The 24485-nt window shown below is 38.8% G+C and overlaps 1 protein-coding gene across 5 annotated transcripts in view; it reads left to right on the top strand.

Annotated features, from left to right (window-relative positions):
* Window positions 1–24485, top strand: part of VPS13A (vacuolar protein sorting 13 homolog A) — a 112589-nt gene that overhangs the window by 20618 nt on the left and 67486 nt on the right. For all 5 annotated transcript variants that reach the window (XM_037372931.1, XM_037372930.1, XM_037372934.1 and 2 more), the window contains exons 16-25: window positions 160–254; window positions 998–1140; window positions 2484–2685; window positions 2775–2889; window positions 5623–5759; window positions 12208–12340; window positions 13110–13227; window positions 18003–18141; window positions 22128–22212; window positions 23922–24094. In XM_037372931.1, coding sequence (XP_037228828.1) covers window positions 160–254; window positions 998–1140; window positions 2484–2685; window positions 2775–2889; window positions 5623–5759; window positions 12208–12340; window positions 13110–13227; window positions 18003–18141; window positions 22128–22212; window positions 23922–24094 — 1340 coding nt within the window. The remainder of the gene's footprint in view (window positions 1–159; window positions 255–997; window positions 1141–2483; window positions 2686–2774; window positions 2890–5622; window positions 5760–12207; window positions 12341–13109; window positions 13228–18002; window positions 18142–22127; window positions 22213–23921; window positions 24095–24485) is intronic.

The raw sequence follows: 24485 nt of genomic DNA, 5'->3' as shown, positions 1-24485 counted from the left end.
GGACTTTGCTTTAAACCTCAGGGTTTTTGCTTTTAGGAGTTCAGGACAATGTTGCCAGTATCTACTGTATGTTATAGAGCTACCAAGCACTGGAAAGCATATAACAGGTGTTTACATTTTTGATACCTATATTGAGTTTAACTTCTTTCAATGTGACAGGTCTTGAGGAGCTAATGACACGTGAAGAGAAGGCTAAACTTTATGCAGCAATTGGATATAGTGAAACAGCTGTGGATCCAACCCTTCCAAAATCAGTAAGTTGTAACTGACTACGATAATGAACAATCGGTAGCTTTATCTACTAATAAAAACATAAAGATGATAGGAAATGGTTTTTAAAATTGCTTGAAGCTCTGTCTTTGTACTTGAATACTATTCTGATGCTTTGTAATTAAGTTCCTGCATGCTGGCTTTGTGAAAAACAGCATCCTTAGATGTAGTTTCAGGAGCATGGTTATAAAACGTTGGATATTCTGAAAAAGTTCAGAATGAAATTTTGCTCTCAAGGTACAATAAAATCATGTAAGTAGTGTATTGTTGTTTAAGTTACAAAATGCTTCATATATTCTCATACAAAGTTGTAGCTTTTTTAAGAAAGTTCACAAAGTGATTTACTGGAAGTGATAGATGAGGTAGGGTAGGTAAGGAAAGGGGTGATTGAAGGACTGTAATGGGGAAGAACAGCTTTTCTGAACCCTCAGAAATAGCCTGGTACATCAACTTTACGTGAGATAGGATGCATGGTGCAGTGAACTGTCTTGCAACAATACATCAGAGGGCCTTTATCTCAAAATGTGGTGTGGAGACATCAGACGTACGTTTGTAAGCATTACTCTAACCCTGCCTTTCCATATAACTATTTGGGAATGACTTTTACAGCAGCTATGGGTATAAGCTACTTAGCACTGAAAAAACAATATCAAACTGCTATGTGTGGTTTTCATCTCTTTGTATTAACATATTTTATAATACACTGTTGTTTTTCCTGCATATCTAGTATGAAGCCATGAAGTTCTCTGTGAAGTTGTTAAGCATGTCTATATCAATAAGAGAAAACAAGCAAACTCCTGAGCTGGTAGAATTTGCATTAAGTGGCTTGAGTACAGTATTTACTCAACGACCAGGTGCCCAGGCAATAAGGTGAACTTTCTCTATCAAACTGTTCTTTGCTCCTTAAAATGTTGATGATGTTTAATAGTCCCTTTAAGGCTCTGTCATGATTTTGACTTCTGTTCTTTACTGTCATTTTTTGTGCAGTTTGGAAGCATAATCATTCTGCAGCTGATTGACAAAGTCAATGGATACTGTTTCCATTATAAAATTCCATCTTCAGAATTTTTTGTGCCAATACCTATTTTCTCCTTTTTTGTTGTTTCAGTTTATCATTATGTACAAGCAATCCAGTTTCTAACTCGTTTCTTGCTTTGAGAAGCAACTGTTACTCCCTTTGAAACTTAATCTGACCGAATTGATCTCATAACCACTGGTGTGGTTATTTAGGCATTTAACATGACTGAAGAATTCTAGTTTTCTGTTGAGCTTTTAGATTTGCAGAAGAAAGCTGTAACTGGTGATTTTGGCTTGGTTTTACGCTCTCACAGTACATGAGGAAAAGCAGCAATATGAAATCCTTTGTTTTTGTTTTACATGTAATGGCTTAGAAGTTCTGGGGGAGGGCAGCCTTCCTGTTTCAAACCTTGCCCCCTCTAATTTGAGACATATTAGTAGAATCTATGTATGACATTAAGGTACAATTGACCTTGCTGAGTTCTATGCATAATTTTTTCTTAAGTTATGCTTGCAGCCTGTTTGTTACCCTGTGGATCTGAATGGCCCTAATAATGCTGTCGTACTGAGGAAAAGTGAAGAAAGTGTGTGGTGTTTGTTTGTTTTAATTTAAAAAAAAATAATAGTGAAACACTTCCCTTTGAGTGTTGGGAGATAAAGATCTTCAGATGAAAGCTGTTAAGAGGTGCACAGGGTACTGAAAAAAATAAGTCTACACCTCAGAAATGTTTCCTTGGAGTAATGAGGCTAGAAATCTTGTGCTTCTCCTGTGGTGTATCTTTTATTTCTCTGCGGTGGAACCCTTCCCTCTCTGTTCCTCAGTGTAAGCTGTGCCATCTAATTCCTGAGCTCATACTAGAGAATTCTTATTTGCATGTCTCTTCCCTGTCCTGGCATCTATCCTCATGAAAAGTGTATGAAGTGAACAACTGGGACCCCCTTTCTTATTTACTCAAGGGTGGCTAATAAACACCAATGATAATGAAAAGAAATGCAGTTAACGCATGGATATGTGTGATATATCCCTAGGCTAAGCTATTTATGTTTAAGGTAGTGTGAAGATACGTCGTTGTTGTTGGGTTTTTGTTTGGCTTATGATTCTTTGTATTTTGGCTCATTCCTTATATGTTTACCATCTAATTGTACCTACCCAGGTGGGTATTTCATCTGAATATGCTGTTTACCTTTCTTTACAGATTTGAAACAAAAATTGCCTCACTTGAAGTTACAGGCATGTCCCGAGAAAAGTGTACACCCTGTCTCCTCTCTTCTCGAACTGTCTATTCAGACAACAGTACCTCACTCTTAAGTATAATGTTTGAGACTAATCCTTTGGATGAGAAGGCAGATCAGAGGCTTAGAATAGAATCACAGCCATTGGAAATAGTATATGATGCAGTAAGTGAATACTTGGATAAGGTATAAATCTTGAAATATCTTACTTAATAGTAAATTTTCCATGTATTATTTTTGCTTCGTTTGAACAGATGACAATAAATAGCTTAGTGGATTTCTTCAGGCCTCCAAAAGATGTACATTTAGAGCAATTAACATCAGCAACTCTGATGAAGCTTGAAGAGTTTCGTGAAAAAACATCAACGGGTAAGTGCCGCATTCTCTTCCAGCTGCACACTCAGACAAATTTTTAGATTCCAGGAGTATGAAAATACAATCTTTCCGTATTGAGATGCATGGATCTAACTCATAGCTTTCTAATGCAACACCTAAATAAGCTGAATTCTTCAATCTCATTACAGAGCATTTGTTCTAGGTATTGGATAGTTTTGTCTCTATCTTTTTTAACTTCAGCTTCCTTTGTAAAATATGCTCTGCACCCTGAGGTAGTATTTCCATATTTATTTTCTTGTACTTCATGCAGAGTTAAAAACAGCGTGTTACTTTCATCATTAAATATCTAAATGGCCCCAATTGTTTCATAGTCTTTAAAAACTGATAGTGGTCCTCTAATGAAACCCCTACATCCTTGCTGGAGTTGTTACTTTTCAGGACTCTAGCTGCCTTTTTTTAGGTGCTTTCCACTTTATTCCTTGGTAAATGTTGATTTTGATTTGGAATGACTCGGATCCAGTCATATCAACTGTATTTATCTATCTTCCAGTTACTCAGAATAAAAGCCATTTCTCTATTTTTCATTTTATCTTAGCTTTTTATGTCTAGAGATCTTATATTTTGACACATTAATTAAAATGGTCAATACTTTTAAAACTAGGATTTGTGGAATTAACTTGTTCCAGTAAGGATATCTGAGGGTTTTTAGATCAGAGGCATGTCCAACGCAGTGTCCTGTCTCTGACTGTGGATGGGAGAGGATACTAAGGGGAGATTTCACATAGAAATCCTTTTTGGAAGGAAAAATGAATGATTTTTTTTTTTAACATTTAAATTTGGAACCAATTAATATTGTACACTCAAAAAAATGTGAATACGCAGTAGTAATAAGTGAAAGCAGTTAGAGAAGACTCAAGCATAATAGGTAGTTAATAGATTGCTTTTGGTAAGCTAATATCAGGAATGAAATCAGGCATCAGTTATATTTCTATTCATTAGTTCTTTGACTGAACTGTTAAATTAACGAATAATGTCAGATGAACCAGTAAAAGTTAGGTGGATCAACTTGCATGTCTTTTCTATGAGAAACCTCTCCAGCACTACTAAATGTATGGATACCACAGTTCATTCCTGAGATTAATTGGACAAAAATTTGCTTAGATTTGGTATGCTTGGCTCTCTGCTTACTACCACTGAATACTCTGGTTCTGATCATGATGGATTTTTTTTTCCCCCAGAAATATGAGATTATGCTATGTATCTACTATAATTTAAGCATAGCATTACTTTAGAGGTATATCCAATGATTCTTACCATCACAAGAGTGCTGATTTGGCCATAGTAATCTAAAGGCTTGTTCAACTTGCAAATGAGAAGCTTGGTGAAAATTTCTAAAAAAAAAAAAATAAAAATGCCGTGCATTGCTTGTAAAATCTTGGCTGAGACTTAGAGAATTACCAGGGAAAGATTTGATCTGCAGAATATTGTGTTTGCAGGGGACTATGGCAGTCTCAGAGGTAGAATAAAAAAACCCCAAAACATATCAAAATAATTCATTTAGACTTGAAGTCCTTGGGGAAGAATTCTTAACCTTTTCTTTCAAGCAGCAGAAGGTAGCTGGACAACATTGGGAAACTGTGAACTGCAGAAGGGAAGGAACTTGCTACACCAAAATACTTATGATTTTCAGCACCACTAGAAGACAAGACAAAAGCTTAGTTTCCCAGAGTTTACTTTATGGACTCAGCTGTGTTCCCTTCCCAAATGAAGGGGAAATAAAAGTAGTTTCTTGAATTTTTTACATCACTCAAATACAGTTAGGTATTGGGAACTGAAAAAATGTTAATATGTTTATTAATCCAAGTAATTTTATCTTGCAAATCCTGAAGTGTGATTGCCATCCAGTTCTTCATTGACTAATCTAGCTCTCCTGTGGCAGGACAAGCTTTAGTAAATGTTGGAATGGTTTTAATTGCTTTCTTAGCAACGTTGAGCGTGTTGCAGTGTCATGTTTTCATCTTTGTAACTCACTATCTCTACTTCTGTGATCATCAGCTTGTTGGACCTGGTAAATATTAAATGGATTGTGGTAGTATCCTAAGGGAGTGTTCAGTGCTAACCCAAAGCAAGCTATTCTTTCCTCTTCAGATAAGCAAAAAAACCCCAGAATTTGATCTCAAATGTTCTGACAGTCTGACTTTCCCACCTAATTGCATGATTTCTAAACAGCATTTTTGAAAGACCTTATATTTGCTGATCTTCAGCACCTGAAGATGGAGATGCTTGACAGCAGAATTAGTGTAAACTTCAGTATCTCAGTAGTAACAACACAAGCAGTTTGGCCGGTGCAGTTGAATACTCCCCATAAGAACTTCCAGGACAACTTGATTTCTGAATCTACAGAGCACAATGAGTTAACTCAGCAGTTGCCAAGTTGTGGGACGCATTCCAGTTCTTCTCATTTCATTTCTGCTCAGTATGAAACTTGTTTGGATTTGCATGTGTCATGTTGCTGTCTCTACTTGTCTATTAGCATTTTTTCTGTCATCATTTCATCTACTTGGTGCTTCTTTAAAGACTGCCTGTAATGACTGGTTCAGAAATCTGAAGAGCACCTGTAACTGCAATTAAACTTAGTCATCTAGCATTCACAGCTCATTTAAATAATTTAAAGTTAGACTTGAATTTCTTTTTATACCTTCTTTTAATTCCATAACTTCTGTATGGATTACTTTGTTTATATTTATTAAATGTATTATTTTTCAGGTTTGTTGTACGTTATTGAAACCCAGAAAGTTCTTGACCTCAAAATTAACCTCATGGCTTCATACATCATTGTTCCACAAAAGGGATTCTATGACCATACATCAAATTTACTCCTTCTGGATCTTGGTAGTCTTAAGGTATTCATTTACCTAGTGAAGTAACTTACTGAAAATGATGGTTTAGCTTTTATGTGATTTCCAGTTTCTTAATTTGTATTTTGTGGTATGTGTTAAGTACAAGTTCCCCTTGCAGTTTGTATTAGGTATTTATTTTAAATTGCTTTCCAGTCAAGGCAGAAATTACTAAACTCTTCTTAGTAGATTCTTTCACCCCAAAGATTTGTTAGAAATTACTCCTTGCCTGGTACAAAACCACTGTTGATGCTTTAAACTGTTACATGGAAAATGTCTATACATTTTTTACCTTAAAATACAAAACAGTAAACTCTTTACTTATGTGATTTAATGGTCCTCTGATTTTTAGTGTTACTATTCTTTTTATCAGTTAACCTTTTGGTCATTCAGTTAACTTAAAAATGAGAAAATGACACTGTTTCTACATATTCATTGGCAAACTTATTTTTTTCCAGGACAAATGATCTTACGTGAATACGGACAACTTTTTTTTTTTTTTTTTTTTTTTTTTACTTACAGTCTGAGTAGGAATAATTCTGCCACTTACTCTCTGTTTAGATTGCCTTATCTACTCTTGTCATAAGAATTTGTTTCAAAGCCTAAAATACTGGTAAACAAGTAAATTGTCTATGTGTCTGCCACAGACTGACTTTCTGAGCATATGGGTTTCAGTAAAAATCATGGAATAGTTTGGGTTGGAAGGCACCTTTATGATCACCTAATGCATTGCCCCTGCAACGAACATGAACGTCTTCAGTTAGATCAGGCAGCTCAGACCCCTGTCTAATCTGTCCTTGAACATTTCCAGGGATGGGGCATCTGCCACCCCTCTAGGCAACCTGCTCCACTGTTTCACCACTCTCATTGTAAAAAATTTTTTGCTTATCTGGTTTACATCAGCCCTCTTTTAGTTTAAAACCGTTACCCCTTGTCTATCACAGCAGACCTTGGTAAGAAGTCTCGCTCCATCTTTCTTAGAAGCTGCCTTTATACATTGAAAGGCTGCAGTAAGGTTTCTTCAGGCTGAACAACCCCAACTCCCTCAGCCTTTTTTTTATAGGAGAGGTGTTCCATTCTTCTGATCATTTTTGTGACCCTCCTCTGGACCTGTTGCAACAGGTCCATGTCTTTCCTGGTGAGGGCTCTAGAGGTGGGCGGGGCCTCATGAGGGCAGGGTAGATCTCTCTTGACCTGCTGGCAGCGCTTCTTTTGATGCAGCCCAGGATACGGTTGGCTTTCTGGGCTGCGAGTGCACATCACCAGCTCATGTCCCTCCAGTACCCCCAAGTCCCGCTCTGCAGGACTGCTCTCATCCCCCAGCCTGTATTGGTCATAGAATCATGTAATCATTTGGGTTGAAGAAGACCTTTAAGAGCATCAAGTCTGACTGTTAACCTAGCCCTGCCAAGTCCACCACTAAACCATGTCACTAAGTGCCACATCTACGTGCCTCTTAAATACTTCCAGGGATGGTGACTCAATCACTTCCCTGGGCAGCCTGTACCAATGCTTGCCAAACCTTTCAGTGAAAAAAATTTTCCTCATACTGATCTAAACCTCTTCTGGCACCACTTAAGGCCATTTCCTCTTGTCCTGTTGCTTTTACTTGAGGGAGTGTGGGGGGAGACCAACATCCACCTGGCTACAACCTCCTTTCAGGCAGCTGTAGAGAGCAATAAGGTTTCCCCTTGTCTCCTTCCCTCCAGGCTAAACCGCCCCAGTTCCCTCAGCCGCTCCCCATCAGATTTGTGCTCCAGACCCTGCACCAGCTCCATTGCCCTTCTCTGGCCACGCTGCAGCACCTCAGCGTCCCTCTTGCAGCGAGGGGCCCAAACCTGAACACAGCGTTCGAGGTGCGGCCTCACCAGTGCCCAGGACAGGGGGACCATCGCTGCCCTGGTCCTGCTGGCCACACTGTGTCTGGTACCAGCCAGGGTGCTGCTGGCCGCCTTGGCCACCTGGGCACACTGCTGGCTCACGCTCAGCCGGCTGTGGACCAGCACCCCCAGGCCCTTTCCCACCAGGCCCTTTCCAGCCGCTCTGCCCCAGCCTGTAGCTCTGTGTGGGGCTGCTGTGACCCAAGGGCAGGACCCAGCACTGAGCCCTGTTGAACTCCATACAGTTGGCTGCGGCCCATCAGTCCAGCCTGCCCAGGTCCCTCTGCAGAGCCTGCCTGCCCGCCAGCAGATCAGCTCTCCCCCCCAGATTGGTGTAATCTGCAAATTTACTGAGGGTACTCAGATTAAACAGGACTGGCCCCAGCATGGCCCCTGGAGAACACCACTTGTGACGAGCCACCATCTGGATGACGCTTGCCACCACTTGCCACCACTCATGGGGCCTGGCCAGCCAGCCAGTTTTTTTACCCCGTGAAGACTATCCCATGAGAGCTCAGTGGGCACTTTTGTTGGCTACCTCGGTATCTTTGGGTGGATGCCATCCAGCACCATAGACTTGGTGTGTCTAAGCGGTGTAGGAAGTTGCTGCCTATTTCCCCTTGGATTATGGGGGCTGCATTCTTCTCTCTGTCCCTGTATTCCAGCTCGGGGCTGGGTACCCCGAGAACAACGAGTCTTACTATTAAAGATTGAGATGAAGAAATCATTAAGTACCTCGGCCTTTCCCTCATTCCTTGTCACTGTTTCCCTTGTATCTAATAAATGATGCAGATATTCCTTGGCCCTCCTTTTGTTTCTAATGTATTTATAGAAGCATTTTTTATTGTCTTTTATGGCAGTGACCAGGTAAAGTTCTACTTGGGCTTTGGCCCTTCTAATTTTCTCCCTGCATAATCTGATGACATCTTTGTAGTCCTCCAGAGCTGCTTGTCCCTTCTTCCAAAAGTCATAAACTCTCCATTTTTTTTCCTGAGATCCAGCCAAAGCTCCCTCTTCAGCTGGCCTGGTCTTGTTCCCCAAGGGCTTGTTTTTTGGCACACGGGGACAGCCTGCTCCTGCACCTTTACCTTCTTGAAGAATGTCCAGCCTTCCTGGACCACTTGGACCTTCAGGACTGTGTCCGAGGCTCCTAAGCAGGCCCAAGTCGACGCTCCTGAAGTCAAAGGTAGCAGTTCTGCTGAAGCCCCTTCTTCCCTGAGAAGTGAAAACTTTTTATGATTTCGTGATCACTGTGCCTAAGATGGCCTCCAGCCTCCAGAACAGTCCTCTGTTCACGAACAGCAGGTCCAGTGGGGCACCTTCCTTAGTTAACTTCCTGACACAGTTGGTGAGGGAGCCACCTTATACATAGTCCAGGAGCCTCCTAGATTGTTTCCTCTCTGCTGCTGCTGTGTTTTATTTCCAGCAGACATCTGGCAAGCTGAAGTCCCCCATGAGAGGAAGGGCTAGTGACTGTGAGACTTCTGCCAGCTGCTTACAGAGTTTTTTGTCTTCCTCTTCATCCTTGTTGGGTGGTGTATAACAGATCCCCACCATGATACCTGCCTTGTTGGTCTTTGCTCTGATTCTTACCCAGAAACACCCAACCCTGTTGTCACCATCATTAAGCTCTAGACAGTCAAAACGCTGCCTAATGTACTGGGCTACCCACTGCCTCTCCTTCCTTGCCTACCCCTTCTGAAGAGTTTATAGCCATCCATTGCAGCACTTCAGTTGTGCAAGTCATCCTGCCATGTTTCTGTGATGGCAACTATGTTGTAGTTTCCCTGCTGCACAGTGCTTCCAGTGCCTCCTGTTTGTGGCTCATTCTGTGTGCATTGGTGTAGATGCACTTTAGTTGGGCTGTTGATCCTGCTACCTTTTGGGGAGAGAAGTTCTAATTCCTCCAGTTCTGTGTTTGTAAAACATCAATAACCCTTGTCTTTGCAGCTGTGTGGATCTCCATTCCCTGCTTCTCCCGAGATAGTAGGCTGAAGGACCTCACTAGCACATTGTCAAACAATGGCATGCTGCCCTCAGGCTTATCTCTAGTGAGCCTGATTTTAGCCCTTTCCCTATTTAAATCTAGTTTAAGGCTTTTTCAGTGAGCCTGGCTAACTCCTGTGCAAAGATCTTTTACTCCATTTCAGACAGGTGTACCCTGTCTGTTCCCAGCAGGCCTGGTGTTGTGTAAAACAACCTGTGATCAAAAACCCCAAAATTCTCCTGGTATTGATCTGCTGGGTCTTCCCGTTTCTTTCCTTATCATTCCTTGGAACTGGAATAGAGGAGAAGGCTACTTGGGCTCCTGATCCCTTAACCAGTTGTCCCAAGACCCTGAAGACTGTCTTGATTGCTCTTAGACTTCTTGCAACTTCATTGCTGCTTACCTGAAAAGTCAATAATCAGAGGGCTGTTCCAGGGTAGGAAGCTTTCTCTTCATGTATTTAACCCAGGTCCCAGCAAGGCAACAGGCTTCTGCGTGAGTCTCATCTGCGTATTGGGTCTTCTGCCCTAGGAGACTGCCTTCTGACGGGAACAATAACCTGTGCCTTTTTCTTTATGGTAGCAGTTTTGACACAGGGCACAGGCTGACTTAACCTTGGCAACACCTCCATACTAGATAAACAATCATCCTTGTTATTGTTTGGTTATACTTACAGAGCCTCATACCTGTTATGCAAGGGCACTTGAGAAGGTGGAGTAATCACAGAGGAGATGGACCTGCTGTGCTGGGCAGGAACTTGTCACTGTTGCCTCCTATCCCTTAAGTCACTGTGTTCGGCCAGGCAGAGAGAGGATAGGGAATTCTATGTATCATGCATCCTGTTGGACCTGTCTCAGGGAAGGTAGGGTGCAGTTCCAGTAGTCTTACTTCTGTCTTGCACTCCCTGATACTCCTCAAGCTACTCACCTCCTCCCAGAGCTCTGTTGCTCAGCGGAGGGGTTCCTCTGGCTGGGTGCATCTCCCACAGGTGTGCTCGCTGTTGCTATCCTGTACTGGTGGAAGAGCAAGGCACAGCCTGCGGCCTGGCACGTGGGTGGCAACATGTTCCCGCCGGAGTTCTGTCTGAGCAGAAAATGGAGTTAGTGAGAAACATTGTTGTGTAGATCATAAAAATAATTTGGATTTACAACTGGATCTGTTAACTTCAGTGACTAATTATTTTACCAGCTCTTCTGAATACTGGTCATTTGTAGGCACTTTGTAGAGTTCAGTAATCAATCTGTATGTTGGTTGGGTGCTTGAGACAGCCTTCTAGATCTAATGGAGGAAGGGAAATAGAACAGCCCACTCATCTACTCCACCATTAGTAAATTTTATCTCAGAATAAGACATAGAAGAATGTTTCAGAATTGGACTCCAGTAGATATTTCTGAGATTTTTCTTTCTGCGATGGACAAGTAATTTTCATAGTGAATGGAACTCTTGGATTGGTTCCTGTCTAATAGAAATTAGAAAGCAAGATGAAGAAATGTGGCCATACAAAAAGACAGAAGTTAAATGCTCTCAGGATACAATTAATAATTCTGTATTCACTTTGATTGACGTATGCTTAAGTGAAATGTAGGTCATTCGTTGAATGAGTATGTTCAGTACAAAACAAATAGTCTTTTTCCCTCAGTTATGTACTGGATAAGATCAACTCCCAAGGGGGAAAATGGCATATAAAATTAAACTGTATCTCAATGCAGATACATTAGCAGACTTAATTAAGGTTACACAGGCAACATTAATTTAGTAAATTCTGAGTTTTCAATCTGTACGTTATTTTTGTAATGTGATTGTAGTTCAGTAGCACTGGAAAAAGACATGCTGTGTCTTGGATACTAGTATGTAAAGCTGTTTGTTTCATGGTTATCCAAAATATTATCTGAGCCTGACAAGAACCGATATGGATCCAAAATAGTAGATATTTAAGGATGAGGACAGCCATATTTTATTGGAGACGAACAGCACAGAGGGCACATACCCATACTTCTTTGGTATTTCACACTTGTATTCCACAACTGAGACAAAGGGATAGTGACTGATATTAAAGGAAAGACCTTGAACATAGATCACGAACAATCCAAATGCCGTCTTCCCTTTTACTCTGTTTGACTAACACGTAACAGGGTAAGACCACAACTAAATTCAAGAGGATTCAAAAATAAATTCCATGTTTCTGAGATGACTAATGCAGTAATATTCTTACATATATATAAACCCCTTACAGTTATTCTACTGGTTACAAAGAATTTGAGACTTCATACTTGGGGGTGCAAGTCACTTATTAAAGGAAATTCTATACAATATATAGTACAAAATGTCATGGATTTTTAATTCCTTTTTAATTTTGCTTTTTTCATTGAAAAAGAAATGGAGTTTAATACTTTTTTTTCTCTTTTTTTTTTTTTATACGGGCTACTAATTTTAAGTAATTAATTCTCTGCTGTGATGTTTGTAAGACTGTGCCCTTATGAGGACTTAAAAGTTTACTATTTTGTCACGGTAGGATCACGTATTTGTGGAATTAATGCTTTGGGATTTTTGAAATTGATTTATGCTTTTTTTGTGCCTTTTTTTTAAGATGAAAAGCAAAAGTCGTTCTGATTTATCAGAACTCAAAGTAGGACAAAGCACTATTGAAGATATAATGTCAAGAGCTTACGACAGTTTTGATATCCAGCTCAGCAGTATACAGTTACTGTACAGCAAACATGGTAAGTATTCATGAAAGTAATTCTTCTGTATTGAGTAGGAATATTTTAGTGGTTATACGCCTTTATATTTTTAACAGAGAAGCAGTGGAGAATCTTTGGAACATACTTCAAGAGCATGTTCTAAATTGAGTGCTATGAACGTGTTACAGATTTCTAAAACATATCTTCAGGCCTTAGATTCCAATCTTAGTTTTTGCTATAAACAAAGTTCAGATAGATCCTTTATTTTTGAAGAGGTCTCATTTGATTTGTTGCATAATAAATATAAAGGTGTAATTTATTCACAGTATTTTCCTTCAGTGCCTTTTCCTTGTTTCCCTCCAATTCAGAGCAGAATCCATGAATAATGGTAACTTGATCATTTTTTGAGGGTTAAGATGAGAATCCCTTATTGAAGGGAACTTTCACTGGTAGATTGGGAACTCATAATATTGAAAGAGTCAGAACCAGAGAAGTCTAAAGCATTTGACTATTAACCCTTTGGTTCCAGAGGGGAATCCAGAGCCTAAACTTCTAGTACCATGTATTTTAAGAGTTGGGCCCTTAGTCTGTAGCGTAGATGGGGTAGCTCTTTAGATGTGAACGGTAGAAATTAAGTAGCTCAGATCTTCTATGTTCGCATGTATTGATAGAACTGTAAAAGAGATCACATCACTTGAATTTTTAACAATATATGCTAATTAATATCAGATACTTTAATTCAGTGATATGTGTAATGGGAAGTAATCTCTTTCAGTGTTTAAAACAAAGGTTTTATTTGCTCTTATAGATGAGAACTGGCAAGAGGTTCGGAAGCTGAAATGCTCATCTCAACATATCTTGCAGCCCTTAGACGTGAAAGTGGAATTTAGCAGGGCTATGGTTGTTACAGATGCAAGAATGCCTAAGTATGTGGGTTCTTTCCTATCTTGAAATTTTATGGTAAATGACTTTTTTAGGGGAAGAAAAAAAAATCAGGGATCTAATTATACTTCCGTTATTTTACATTGGCCGTGTGTGTGTCTTGGAAGTAAAATACCTTCACTGAGAAAAATAGAGAATAAACTGCAGTAACTGCCATATGTTGAAGAGGTGTTAAAATGTTATGATGTTCTAAAATAAGTATGTATAATATATTTAAAGATTTTTATTAGATATTATTAGCTGTTTTAATTAGGTCTTTCTAGTAGCTGTTCTCATTTTGCAGTTCAAAAATAGTTTTGAACTATTGCAGTTCTCATTGAAAGTACTGATGAGCAAAAAACATGAACTTACAAAGTCTCTTCTATAAACATCACAAATTTATTCTGAAAAGTAATGTGCTATTATACTCCCTTTCACTTAAGTTATTAATAGTGCCATTTTACCTACTAGAGATGACTTCTCAGGGAAACAGCTGCATTGGTTTGCACTTAGGCTTTATTTAACAAAAAACCTTTTGGTTATGGAAATTATACTCAATCAGAAGCAAATGTATTTTACTATTAATGATGAAATTTTGTTGTTAAAAATCACTGAGTCAAAGTGGCAGATATTACCTTTGCGCTTGATTTGGAAAGGGCATCCTCACTAATGCCTGATAAGGACACTACTACCATAAAGTCCAGTTGGTTCTGAAGTACTTGTAAACTAGTGTATTAATGCATTACAGGGTAATTTGGTTTATTATGTCATTAATAAGAATCATATTTTTATGCTACAACAAGCTAGTGTATATGCTTACTTCATTTTTAATACTGTTGGAAATTTAGATTTCAGCTAGGCACTTCAGAAAATTAATGACATAAAAATAGACCTCGGCTATTGCAGAAAATTGTTTAGTACAATCAGAAAAAATCAAGAGGCAGGTTATGAAGTAAAACAATTATGAAGAACTTAGGATTTACTTAGGAAAAACCTTAATACGCATCAGCAGTGCTGTGTATTAACACAGATCAATGATTGCATGGTATAATGGTGCCACCTTCTGGAAGGCTGGGAGGCTGCAGTCTGAATTTTGATGCTTGGGTTTACAAAACATCTTTCTCTTTTCCTCTGTACTTTTTCTTTGGTGGAGAAAGTGAGATAAGGGAAATACAACTCAAAGGAATCTCTTTTTTTATGTTAGAAGTTCCAAGGAGAGAAAATCAGATTTCATTTCTATGGTCATACAATAAATTGTCTTTTTTTAGGTGGGTTTGCAATCAACATCTGTCCAAGTTATGCTAGTATAACATGGGTTAAGGAGTTTCTGCTCTTAATGAGAACACCTGCTGCAGTATTGTACTACTACCTGTCAAACTGTCTTGGCTACCAGCTGTGCTTCTCCTTTTGGCATTGTATGTGTTTAGACTGATTCTGGGAAGATTTTCCCTAATGGATATTACTTCTGTGTTTCAAATTCTCATACAGTCACTTTGCGGCTTGGAGATCAGCTGCTGCTTCTTTATGAGTACCTGCACTGTCTACAGCTCTTAGGAATGCCATGGACAGCAGTTTAGTACTAGATAAGTTGTATGCCACAGTTAGTTGCTGATCATAACTAATTCTTTAACCTGTAGCAAGAGCAAGTAACCATTTAGAATCTTATCATGTTGATACTGTGACTCAACAGCAGCCGAACTTGTTCATTTTTTACCTCCTTTACTCTCCAAATTCTTCCAGTCTCTATTCTGTTGATGGTATTACGATATGCTAGAGTCATCTGCCAGTCTTGAAATGGCAGGTGCAGCAGCCTTTTATCTGATGGTGCAGATCTGACCTTTTCTTTAAGGGCTTGCTGCTTTTCCTTCTCACTTTGAGTTTTAAGAAGTCTGGAAATCATGAAATTTGGTATAGTATATATCCAGTTAGGATTGTATGACAAATTTTTACATTTGGTTATGTATTTTCCAAATCAAATGTTCTATTTTCTGTTGGTGTCTAGATCTTACTACTCAAACTCATCATTACTGTCAGTATCAGTGTCGCTTCAAATGCCAAATCGCTAATCACTGCATAATTTCTCTTTTTTAAAAAGAATTTTCAGTTAATGAATATTTATGGACAAATATTAAAGCTCATGTGATCTCTAGATGAAATTGTACACAAATGATAAAGATTAAATGATAGCTTTTGTCAGCAAAAATCCTCTAAATTTTAGTAATTACTTGAGTATAGGGTATTATGAATCAGTATTGCTCACCTCAGTTACACATACATGAGTGTATTTTCAGTATACATGTAGCTGCTCCTTTATATTCCCATTTTTATAAGTATACTTGCATATAGAGCCAGCATTATATTTTTCCTGCTCTTTTAATTCATATCTGGAACTGTGCTGTGGAATAGCATAGTTTGATTGAGAAAGGTGAGTGGAAAAACATTTGATCTACAGCAAAAACTAGTACCAAAATTGCTTTCTTTAATGTAGTAGGGTTTTATGAGTTAATTCCTTAGTTCAGAGAGCACCTATTATACTAAGTTATCTAAAAAGCAGCTAATTGTGTGGGTGTCTATTTTTTTTTAATTTATTTTTTGACGTTTGTACATTGAATCCAGTTGAATTCCTTGTGATTTTATTGTTCAAACCCAGTAATGAATTCACCAGGACTTTGTGCTGTCTTTGAGGAAGGCACATTTCTATACTGCTGCCTTGAAGAGAATACAGATTTATCTTTCATTTGTTGAAGAGCACTGTATCAAGGGCCTTTCACTGTTAACCTGTATTTTCATCTGCTCGTTTCCTAACCCTTAAGACAGGCTTTCACTGTGGTTGGATCTGAGTACCTGCCTTTCTTTCATTTCTAAGAATTGGGTGTAGTGCTCCTTACAGTTTTTTTCACTTGACATTTGGAAGCACTAATATGATTCTGTAGTTTTCTAGCCTGTGTAAATTGGTTTTTTTATGTTTGCTTTATCCTGTGGTATGTTTCCCCCACTTCTGAAGGAAGTGGCTGGGAGTCTTCTCATCTGGTTTATGAAGGTGTATGAAGCCAGTAATTAGGATACCAATATTAAGAGAATTCTGCCATATAATTGTGTTCATTTAAGAAAAAAAATATCCAATTTAGAGGAATGTACTTATTTGCAGCTTTTGAGAATGGCATCCTTGACATTTCTTTCTCTTTAATATAACCAGTCTGAACTTCAAAAAAGCTTTTGCGCAGGTTTCCTCATCTATTGAAGTACTTAGCTCCTCCATGACTCAGTCTCTACAGGTTGGGAATAATTTTATTCCACTTCCAGATGTTTTCTGAACCTTTAAAGCTTTTAAGAGTATTTTTGTGAGCCTGTGATTACTTGCAGTTATCTGCCTTGCCTCTGCTAAGCGCTTCCCATGTAACGGCATGGGCTATCTGTTGTACAAACATTCATCAAAAATGTCTTAACAATATACATGAATTTTTTGTAGGGAGGTTTAAGTGCAATGGAAGTGAGAATTGCTGTGTCCTAGATAACTGGAGCACTTAAGCAGAAGATGGACAGGTCCTTTCAGATCCAGAAGCTACACATCTACCCTGACCTTCTCTGTTAAAATAAAAGAACAAGAAAGGAAAAAAAAAGTCTAAATTTATCGCTGACAGAACTGGAATTAAGAAAAGTCAAAAGTAGTTGAGATTTAATTACCTGTGAGAACTTAAGGTTGTGAAGAAGTTCATAAACTGTAGAAAACTAGGTGCTTTAATGTGTACAATTTCATGCTTGACTTGTTCAGGTATGAAGAGCTGTTTTTCCAGTTACTTTTGTAGTTAGTTGAAGGTAATTGAAATTTCAGGGGTTTTGTCCTCATACCTTCTCCATTGTATTATATTCTGTTCCTTTTGATGACTGAGCTGTGAGTTAAGCACAGCAAAACTGGAAGGAAATGGCAGGTCCTGTGCCTTACACCCTATGTGTTTAAGCATCTGCTGTTGCCCACTGTCGGGAGATAGCTGACTTTTTGAACAGACCTCTTAATCTGTTCTAACTAGGTGTTGTAATAAAAGCATAAGCCACTTCTCTCCTTACTTCTGTTCTGCTCAGTTCTGTGAGAAACTGTAATAAGTTTTAGGTCTTTAAAAATCAGTGTCTACATTTGAAGTGATTCTACTTGATACTGGCCATAGCCTATTCAAACAGGCTTAAAATATGTCTTACTGCTTTCATTTTTAAAGACTTCTTTTGTTATGTCCTTTATAGCTATGCTATTTATTTCTCTGTTATATATCTAGACTACTGCTAGAGTCAGCTTAAATATATGTAATTTTTAGAACGTATTGTGTATACTTTGCTTGAAGTTTTGGGCTGTAAACATTCTTATGCAAAAAAACCCAACCAAACCAAACCATCTTTTTGTCTGTAAAATACTTTTAAAGGTTCCGTTATGTGATTTATTACAAGTAATTAAATTAAATGTGCCAAACAAGGGGGAACAATTTCTCATCAGGAGGAAAATATACCTTATGTAGCCAAATTAGAAGTGGTTATTAGTATTATTTGCAGTCCTGATCTGCAAGACATTGTATCAAATGGAAGTATAAATTACAGGAAGTATAAATTACATTAATAACTGGCTGTTCACTAGTTAAGTAACTTCTGCGTGCAACAGACATTAAATACGTATCTCTCAAAACACAATGGTTAGATGAGTAGTTTTCTGACTAGGAAGACTTGTGTGTTTTCAGAAGGAAATTATGTAAAGTTTGAATAAAATAGTTTAAAGATAACTGTGTTTACAAAACAGGTTCAAACTTTCTGGACAGCTGCCTTTACTTTCTATCCAAATATCAGACCAGAAGCTGACAAGTATCTTGGAGCTAATTGATAGCATTCCTAAACCAGAAAGTGCTCCTGCTACCAGTTCTCCTCCAAAACTAACTGAGGTAAGGCCTTTAAAAAATACCAGAAAAACCTCTTTTTGCTTTTAGTGTTGCAGTTTTGAACGGAGCACAAGGAAGTGGAGAACAAGCATGTCCTTAGTACTTCTTGAAAAACTTAACTAATTCTCTAAAGCTATAGAAATTTTGCTCGTTATTTAGTTTATTGTGATCTTTGGCTGAAAATTATGGAATAGTTGTTCAGTGGCTGAATTTAAAATGCTTCCTCCCCTTCCCCCGCCCCAGCCCCGCAACCTTCTGCTAGTCTGGGAATTACTTTGTAGTTCATATTAATTGTGGTTAACAAACTTTTGTTGAGGATTTGTTTAATTGTACCTTCAAATTTACATATATATCAGTGCTGCAGAGTTTGGGTTCAGCTGTTTTTTTTTTAGCAAAGGGAAGGTTGACACTTCGGAATTTTTAGAATTTAAATGGTATGTGGATCTTAGATAGGAGTTTAACTTTCAAAAATGAAACAAAAAATATCCGCTAGCTGTGGCTATGTTGGCTAAACAGCATCTGACTGGAAAAAGTGGAAGCTTCATTTCATCTGACTTAACTGCTCATCACAGCTTCTCTTCAGTCAGTTACACAGCATACCTGAGTGGGCAGCAGTTCTGTCTTGCATGTCTTAAGGTTTATGGGTGTGGAGTGCATTCTCCCCCTACTTGCCCACCCCCTTTCCTTAGTTAAAACTGGTGCAGGTCACTATTTTATGCCATTTTGAGGACTGAGGACTGCCACTTTGTTCTTATTACTACTGAAAAGTGGTCTTTACCTGTTGATATGAGCTGTTCTTAACAAAACTAGGAAATGAACTCTTGAGTTGCAAATGTTAAACACCACTCTAGTCTGCATGATCTGGCTATGTTTTATGTATCTTTAAAGCAGTCCTATCATTTGAACATATGTGAAATCTCAAAGTTAAAGACATAATTGGGCTATCCATTTGTCGTTTGCAAATACTTCTAATTATCTGTTATTTAATCTTTTGTGTACTTGATTCTAAAGGAATAATGGTTCTCTCTGTGTTTTTTTTAAAAAGATTATTTAATTATTATCTTTGCGTATTTGTACAAATTATTCTGCCCTGTTTCTGATGGCTGTTGCTTCAGTTTTGGTGGCATTTTCTGTGGTTTATGTTAGCATAATATTAAATAACAGTAAATGCACACAACTAGACATGCATACCTATTGAAAGTATGTATAGAGTGAAGATAGTTTCCCTTCAACATGTAATTCCTGCTATGTCTTTAGTGGTGACATTAAAATTGTAACTAGTTCTGCCCTGACATGCTCTTTCAGTCTTCCTATACTAACGGTGTCCCTGAGCCAAAAGCCACCCTAGTTTCTGTTTTGTGCAACTAATCACAGACTTCCTTCAAGAATAAGTGATGGGATTTTAGTTTTAAATAAATAAAATGTGTACACATATGATTATCCTGTACTTTATAACATTACTTATATTTGAATTTAATTTTAGACTTCAACTATTTCATTTAAAATATTTCAAGTGCTTTTGTGCTTAGTATTACCTGTATACTACTTGTGATGCTCAAGATGAGGTGAGGGAAGACAGCCAGTGTGAATGTATTTGCATTATATGCAGCATCCGTATTAAAGCCTATGGTTAAACTTGTCTGCTTAAGCTTCCATCTACTATAGAGCTGGACAGACTCAAATTGCTGGTATTAAGTTCAGTTAATTTGAATTAATTTGCTGCTTTGTTGGTGGCAGATACACTCCCATGCTTTTATCCTTGTAGCTGACATTGTTCTGAGCTGTGTTGCCATCACATCACTTCTGAACCTAAAAGGATGTGAATCCCTTTTTCAGAGCTCCCCATGTGAACTTTGTTTTGTGGAGGAATTGTTCTTGAGCTGCAAAAATGGAAGACTGTTCAGAGCAGATCCTTCTAGGTTTTTGCACTCTGTACTTTCTTGTGCTTCTGTAGAAGAAGGCTGGCCACTTCAGTGTGGAAGACTTTGCTTCTTGTGATTTGGTACTGTGAAGTAAATTCTCACAGTTTCTTCTCATTGTAGTCTTAGAATGTGAAAGTGTTATGTATGAGACACTTTCACTGTTAAAAGACTCTTAGAGACTTGTATCTACTAGTCATAGACATGGATATATTCAGTAAGGTTGAATTATGTGGCTGGAGGCAGAAAAGAGACTATTGAAATGTGGAGAGTGAGATAAATCGAGCCTTGGAAGCCATGTTCAGAGGTGCATGTTTCTTTGCTGGAATAATGCTTAGATTTCTGAATGATTGTCTGAGGCTGGGCTTTTAAAGTAGCAATATCGGGGTGGGTAGGGAGAACTACTGTTTGCACAAGTCCAGAGCCAAAGACATTCAAGAAGAAAGACATACAGACAATGCACATCTCTCTCCTTCCTTTAGTACTCTGTGCAAGGCACATGTATACTAAATATGCACATGGAACATGAAAGCGATAGTTCTGTACAAACTCAGACCACTGGGACTACTTTCTAAGGCTTGATGGGAAATCTGGCTTTAGTGAATAAACCATTTGGTTACCTCCACTAGGAGAATTTAATTCTGTCATATGTGATACCACATGGAATGAGGATTCTTTTCCTTTTATCTGCTGTAGTGGCAAAGCAGTGACATTTTATGAATTTTCAGTTACGTCTCTGGGTTGTGCATAACCTCATCTCACAAATGAAGACACTGCTAGCATCTGGTTTTCAACAGGGCTCAGTGCCGGGTCCTGCCCTTGGGTCACAGCAGCCCCACACAGCGCTACAGGCTGGGGCAGAGTGGCTGGAAAGGGCCTGGTGGGAAAGGGCCTGGGGGTGCTGGTCCACAGCCGGCTGAGCGTGAGCCAGCAGTGTGCCCAGGTGGCCAAGGCGGCCAGCAGCACCCTGGCTGGTACCAGACACAGTGTGGCCAGCAGGGCCAGGGCAGCGATGGTCCCCCTGTCCTGGGCACTGGTGAGGCCGCACCTCGAACGCTGTGTTCAGGTTTGGGCCCCTCGCTGCAAGAGGGACGCTGAGGTGCTGCAGCGTGGCCAGAGCGGGCAGCGAGGCTGGTGCAGGGTCTGGAGCACAAGTCTGACGGGGAGCGGCTGAGGGAACGGGGGCTGTTCAGTCTGGAGAGGAGGAGACTCAAGGGGGGTACCTTACTGCTCTCTACAGGTACCTGAAAGGAGGCTGTAGCCAGGTGGATGTTCATCTCTTCCCCACCCCACCCCTCAAGTAAAAAGCAATAGGACAAGAGAAGATGGCCACAAATTGTGCCAGGGGAGGCTTAGATTGGAAATCAGGAAAAATTTCCATCACTGAAAGGGTGGTGAAGCATTGGTACAGGCTGCCCAGGGAAGTGGTTGAGTCACGTTTCCTGGAAGTATTTAAAAAATCCGTAGATGTGGTGCTTACAGGCATGGTTTAAGCGTTAGGCTTGGTAGCGTTAGAATAACAATTGGACTTGATGCTGTTAAAAGTCTTCTCCAGCTTATGATTCCAACAATGATTCTGTGATTCTGTGAAATTTAGGAAGAATTCTGTGTGCTCTTATGTCTTCTCTGATGTCTTTTTTCCTTTTCCCCACCTGTCACTAGTATCATGTGATTTTTATAAAGAACAGTTCAACTTTTACTCTTCTGTGAAGTTGCCATACTGCAGCCCTATGAGGGACTAGGTTTTGTCTTCCCTGAGTTTTCATATGATGTGCTTTTTCTGGCCATCTTTTCATCTGTGAAGTTGGATGTTTGAATGGCTGCGCAGTGTTTCCTAATGTATTTTCTCTGTAGCTAAATGAATGTGTAGTACCTGCTGTTTCTACCTGATTTAGGCCTCATGTCTCTCCATGCTTTTAATTTTAGTAATGCAAGTGTTGAAATGCAATGATTTGTATTTAAAATAATACCAGTTTCCTTAAGTCGTAAAACTTCGTGGAGCACATGGGCTTGCAATAGCATGCATGACCAGTGAATTCTTGTAAAAAAATTTGTTATCTCCTGTTTCAGGCTGCAGTATCCCCTGTACTGTCAGCACCACATTTATCACAAGGTGTGTTTCCTGTGTTGGATCTTCATTCGTTTGCTGAGTCAGGTAATACGATCTATTTTGAAGTCTGATTTGATAAACAGATCAAGTCAAGTTTCTGAGTTTGTTGAATTTGGTTCCTTTGGAGTAAGTCACCATTTTTGGCTTTGTTTCAAGTTCCTGCAGGTTGAGTAGTGTTATGTTCTGCACAACTTATTACAATTCACTTCGTACAAAATATTTGTGTCTTTTCTCACAGCAGTAGAATTCTGTATGCTTGTTCTTGCCCTTCCCTTTCTGAAGGCAAAGCAGTAAAATGTTTATTTGGTAGGATGTCTTTGCATATGTTTCTACAAACCTCTATTCAGAACATCTGAAGTAGTATGTATGTCATCTTTTGCTTCAGTATGTACTTAGTCCTCTGATGGTTTTGGATATTTTTTCTACTGTAAAGGATTTCTCCTCTGCTTAGCTGGATTTATTTAAATTAACAAAATACTGAAATAATGACTGCTAGAAACTACTGTGTTGTTATAAATAAATATTATTTCAACTTCTGCAGGATCAAAGAGAAGAATGTCTGTGAAGAAGCTAGTCATGTTTAATATTGCCTTGCTGTTCAGACAGCTTAGCTAGATTGTAACATTCCATCTAGTAGTTAACGTTTGAAAAATAATCAACTATATAGGTGTTATTTCAGTGTCAGTCACCTTTGTCATGCCAAAACATTAAACTGGAGAAATAGAGAGCAGTACCTCTTCTCTCGCAAGTTAATGATATATGTGGTTTGTAAACACTAGCAAAATTATTAGTGAACTTAATTTTTACATGTACTCTATCACTTTAAATTCAGTGTGTCTGCACTATGTATAGAAATACATATTTGTGCATTTTCATCTATTTTTTGTATTAGTTCCTTTAAGTGCCCCAAGGTAGAGAGAATGTGTCTTTCAGTTCTCAAACATTAGGGTGAGGTGAGAGTGAACAGTGGCAACAATGAATTTGAGAGAGTACTAACTAGACTTTAGATTGAATCAAGTCTGGTTTTTAATTTATACTATACATACAGCTGTGTAATCATTTTAATGGATTCATGTTATTTCTCTGTTTTCATCCCCCAGGCTCAAAGGTGCTTTTAAGCCTTAGAAAATACCTCTTTATATCACTTCAGTTTTGTCAGAAGAAAGATACGTTACCTTTAACTTCACTGTTTATGGTTTTTAGGTGATGGAAAAGAGCTGTGTAAGATGGTGCAATTAGTTTGTCTTTGTCATGCTTCTGTAGTAATGTCAGGTGGTTTAAAAGCTTGATAGTCCTTAGGTGTCTCTCCTGAAATGGGAGATCCTTAACAGGGAGAGATCCACAGTAGTGTTGCTGATAGTAAGGCAAAGGCATCTGTACGGTCATCAACGTTCAGTCCAGCAGAAGAGTTGGTTATTAAGCTATGAGTTCACACTGAATGCAAGATGAGCCACAGTTTGTACTGTCTTTTTCACAGCCAATAGTGAGAGAATGCTGATGGACTTAGTTGATGAGAAATGATGTATGATGATGTGGTGGCAGGAGCTGTAGGTGTGATAAAAAGTTGTGGAGGTAGGAGCAGAGGTAATTATAGGAACAGACATTGTTGGTTGCTAGTTATCAGCTAGGTAATCTTTCCATACTTGCACATTTAAGTTCTTATAGATTAAGGCTAAAAATTCTAGGTCCTAGTACTGCAAAAAATATTGGCTGTCTAAAATGTGTATGTAATATTGTTGTGAACTAATCCTTAGAATCAGAAGAAGAATTTTATGATGCTCTAAGCAGTCCTGTGGAAGACGTGCCATTTTTTGAAGCCCCATCTGGTTCCCTCAAGCGAGCTAGCAGTACAAGGCGAAAAAAGCTATCTAAACAAGAATCACTGAAAAATATGACAGAATTCCAGCTGAGGTTTGAAGTAGCTGAGGTAAATTTACTTTATTTTTATTTCTCTGAAGCACATCTGAACTGTAACCTTTCCTTTTATTGTGCTCATGAATCCATGTCTGCAGGAGTATTGATCCCTGTTTCTTGCTGGAACTGTTCTGTACAGTTTTTTTCAAGTCACAGTTGTGCTTCTGCATCCTTGTTGTCACTGAAACGCTCTGATTTATCCACTTTATTTCCCAGCTTAATTTATCACTGTATTTCCTTTACATAAGAATCACTCAAAGAACAAGTTATGTAGTTGTTGTGTCTTAAGACATAGCATTTGACAACTTTTTTCCACGTACTGCTGTGGTCACTGGAAAAACTTCATTAATGTTTCCTCTTGTACCCTGTTTTTCTGCTCCAGATTTTCCCAGACTGTTAGCCTT

This window comes from Falco rusticolus, chromosome Z (genome assembly GCF_015220075.1).
Source record: "Falco rusticolus isolate bFalRus1 chromosome Z, bFalRus1.pri, whole genome shotgun sequence".
Lineage (NCBI taxonomy): Eukaryota > Metazoa > Chordata > Aves > Falconiformes > Falconidae > Falco > Falco rusticolus.
Note: the sequence above shows the minus strand (reverse complement) of the source record. Positions and strands in the feature narration are given on the sequence as shown.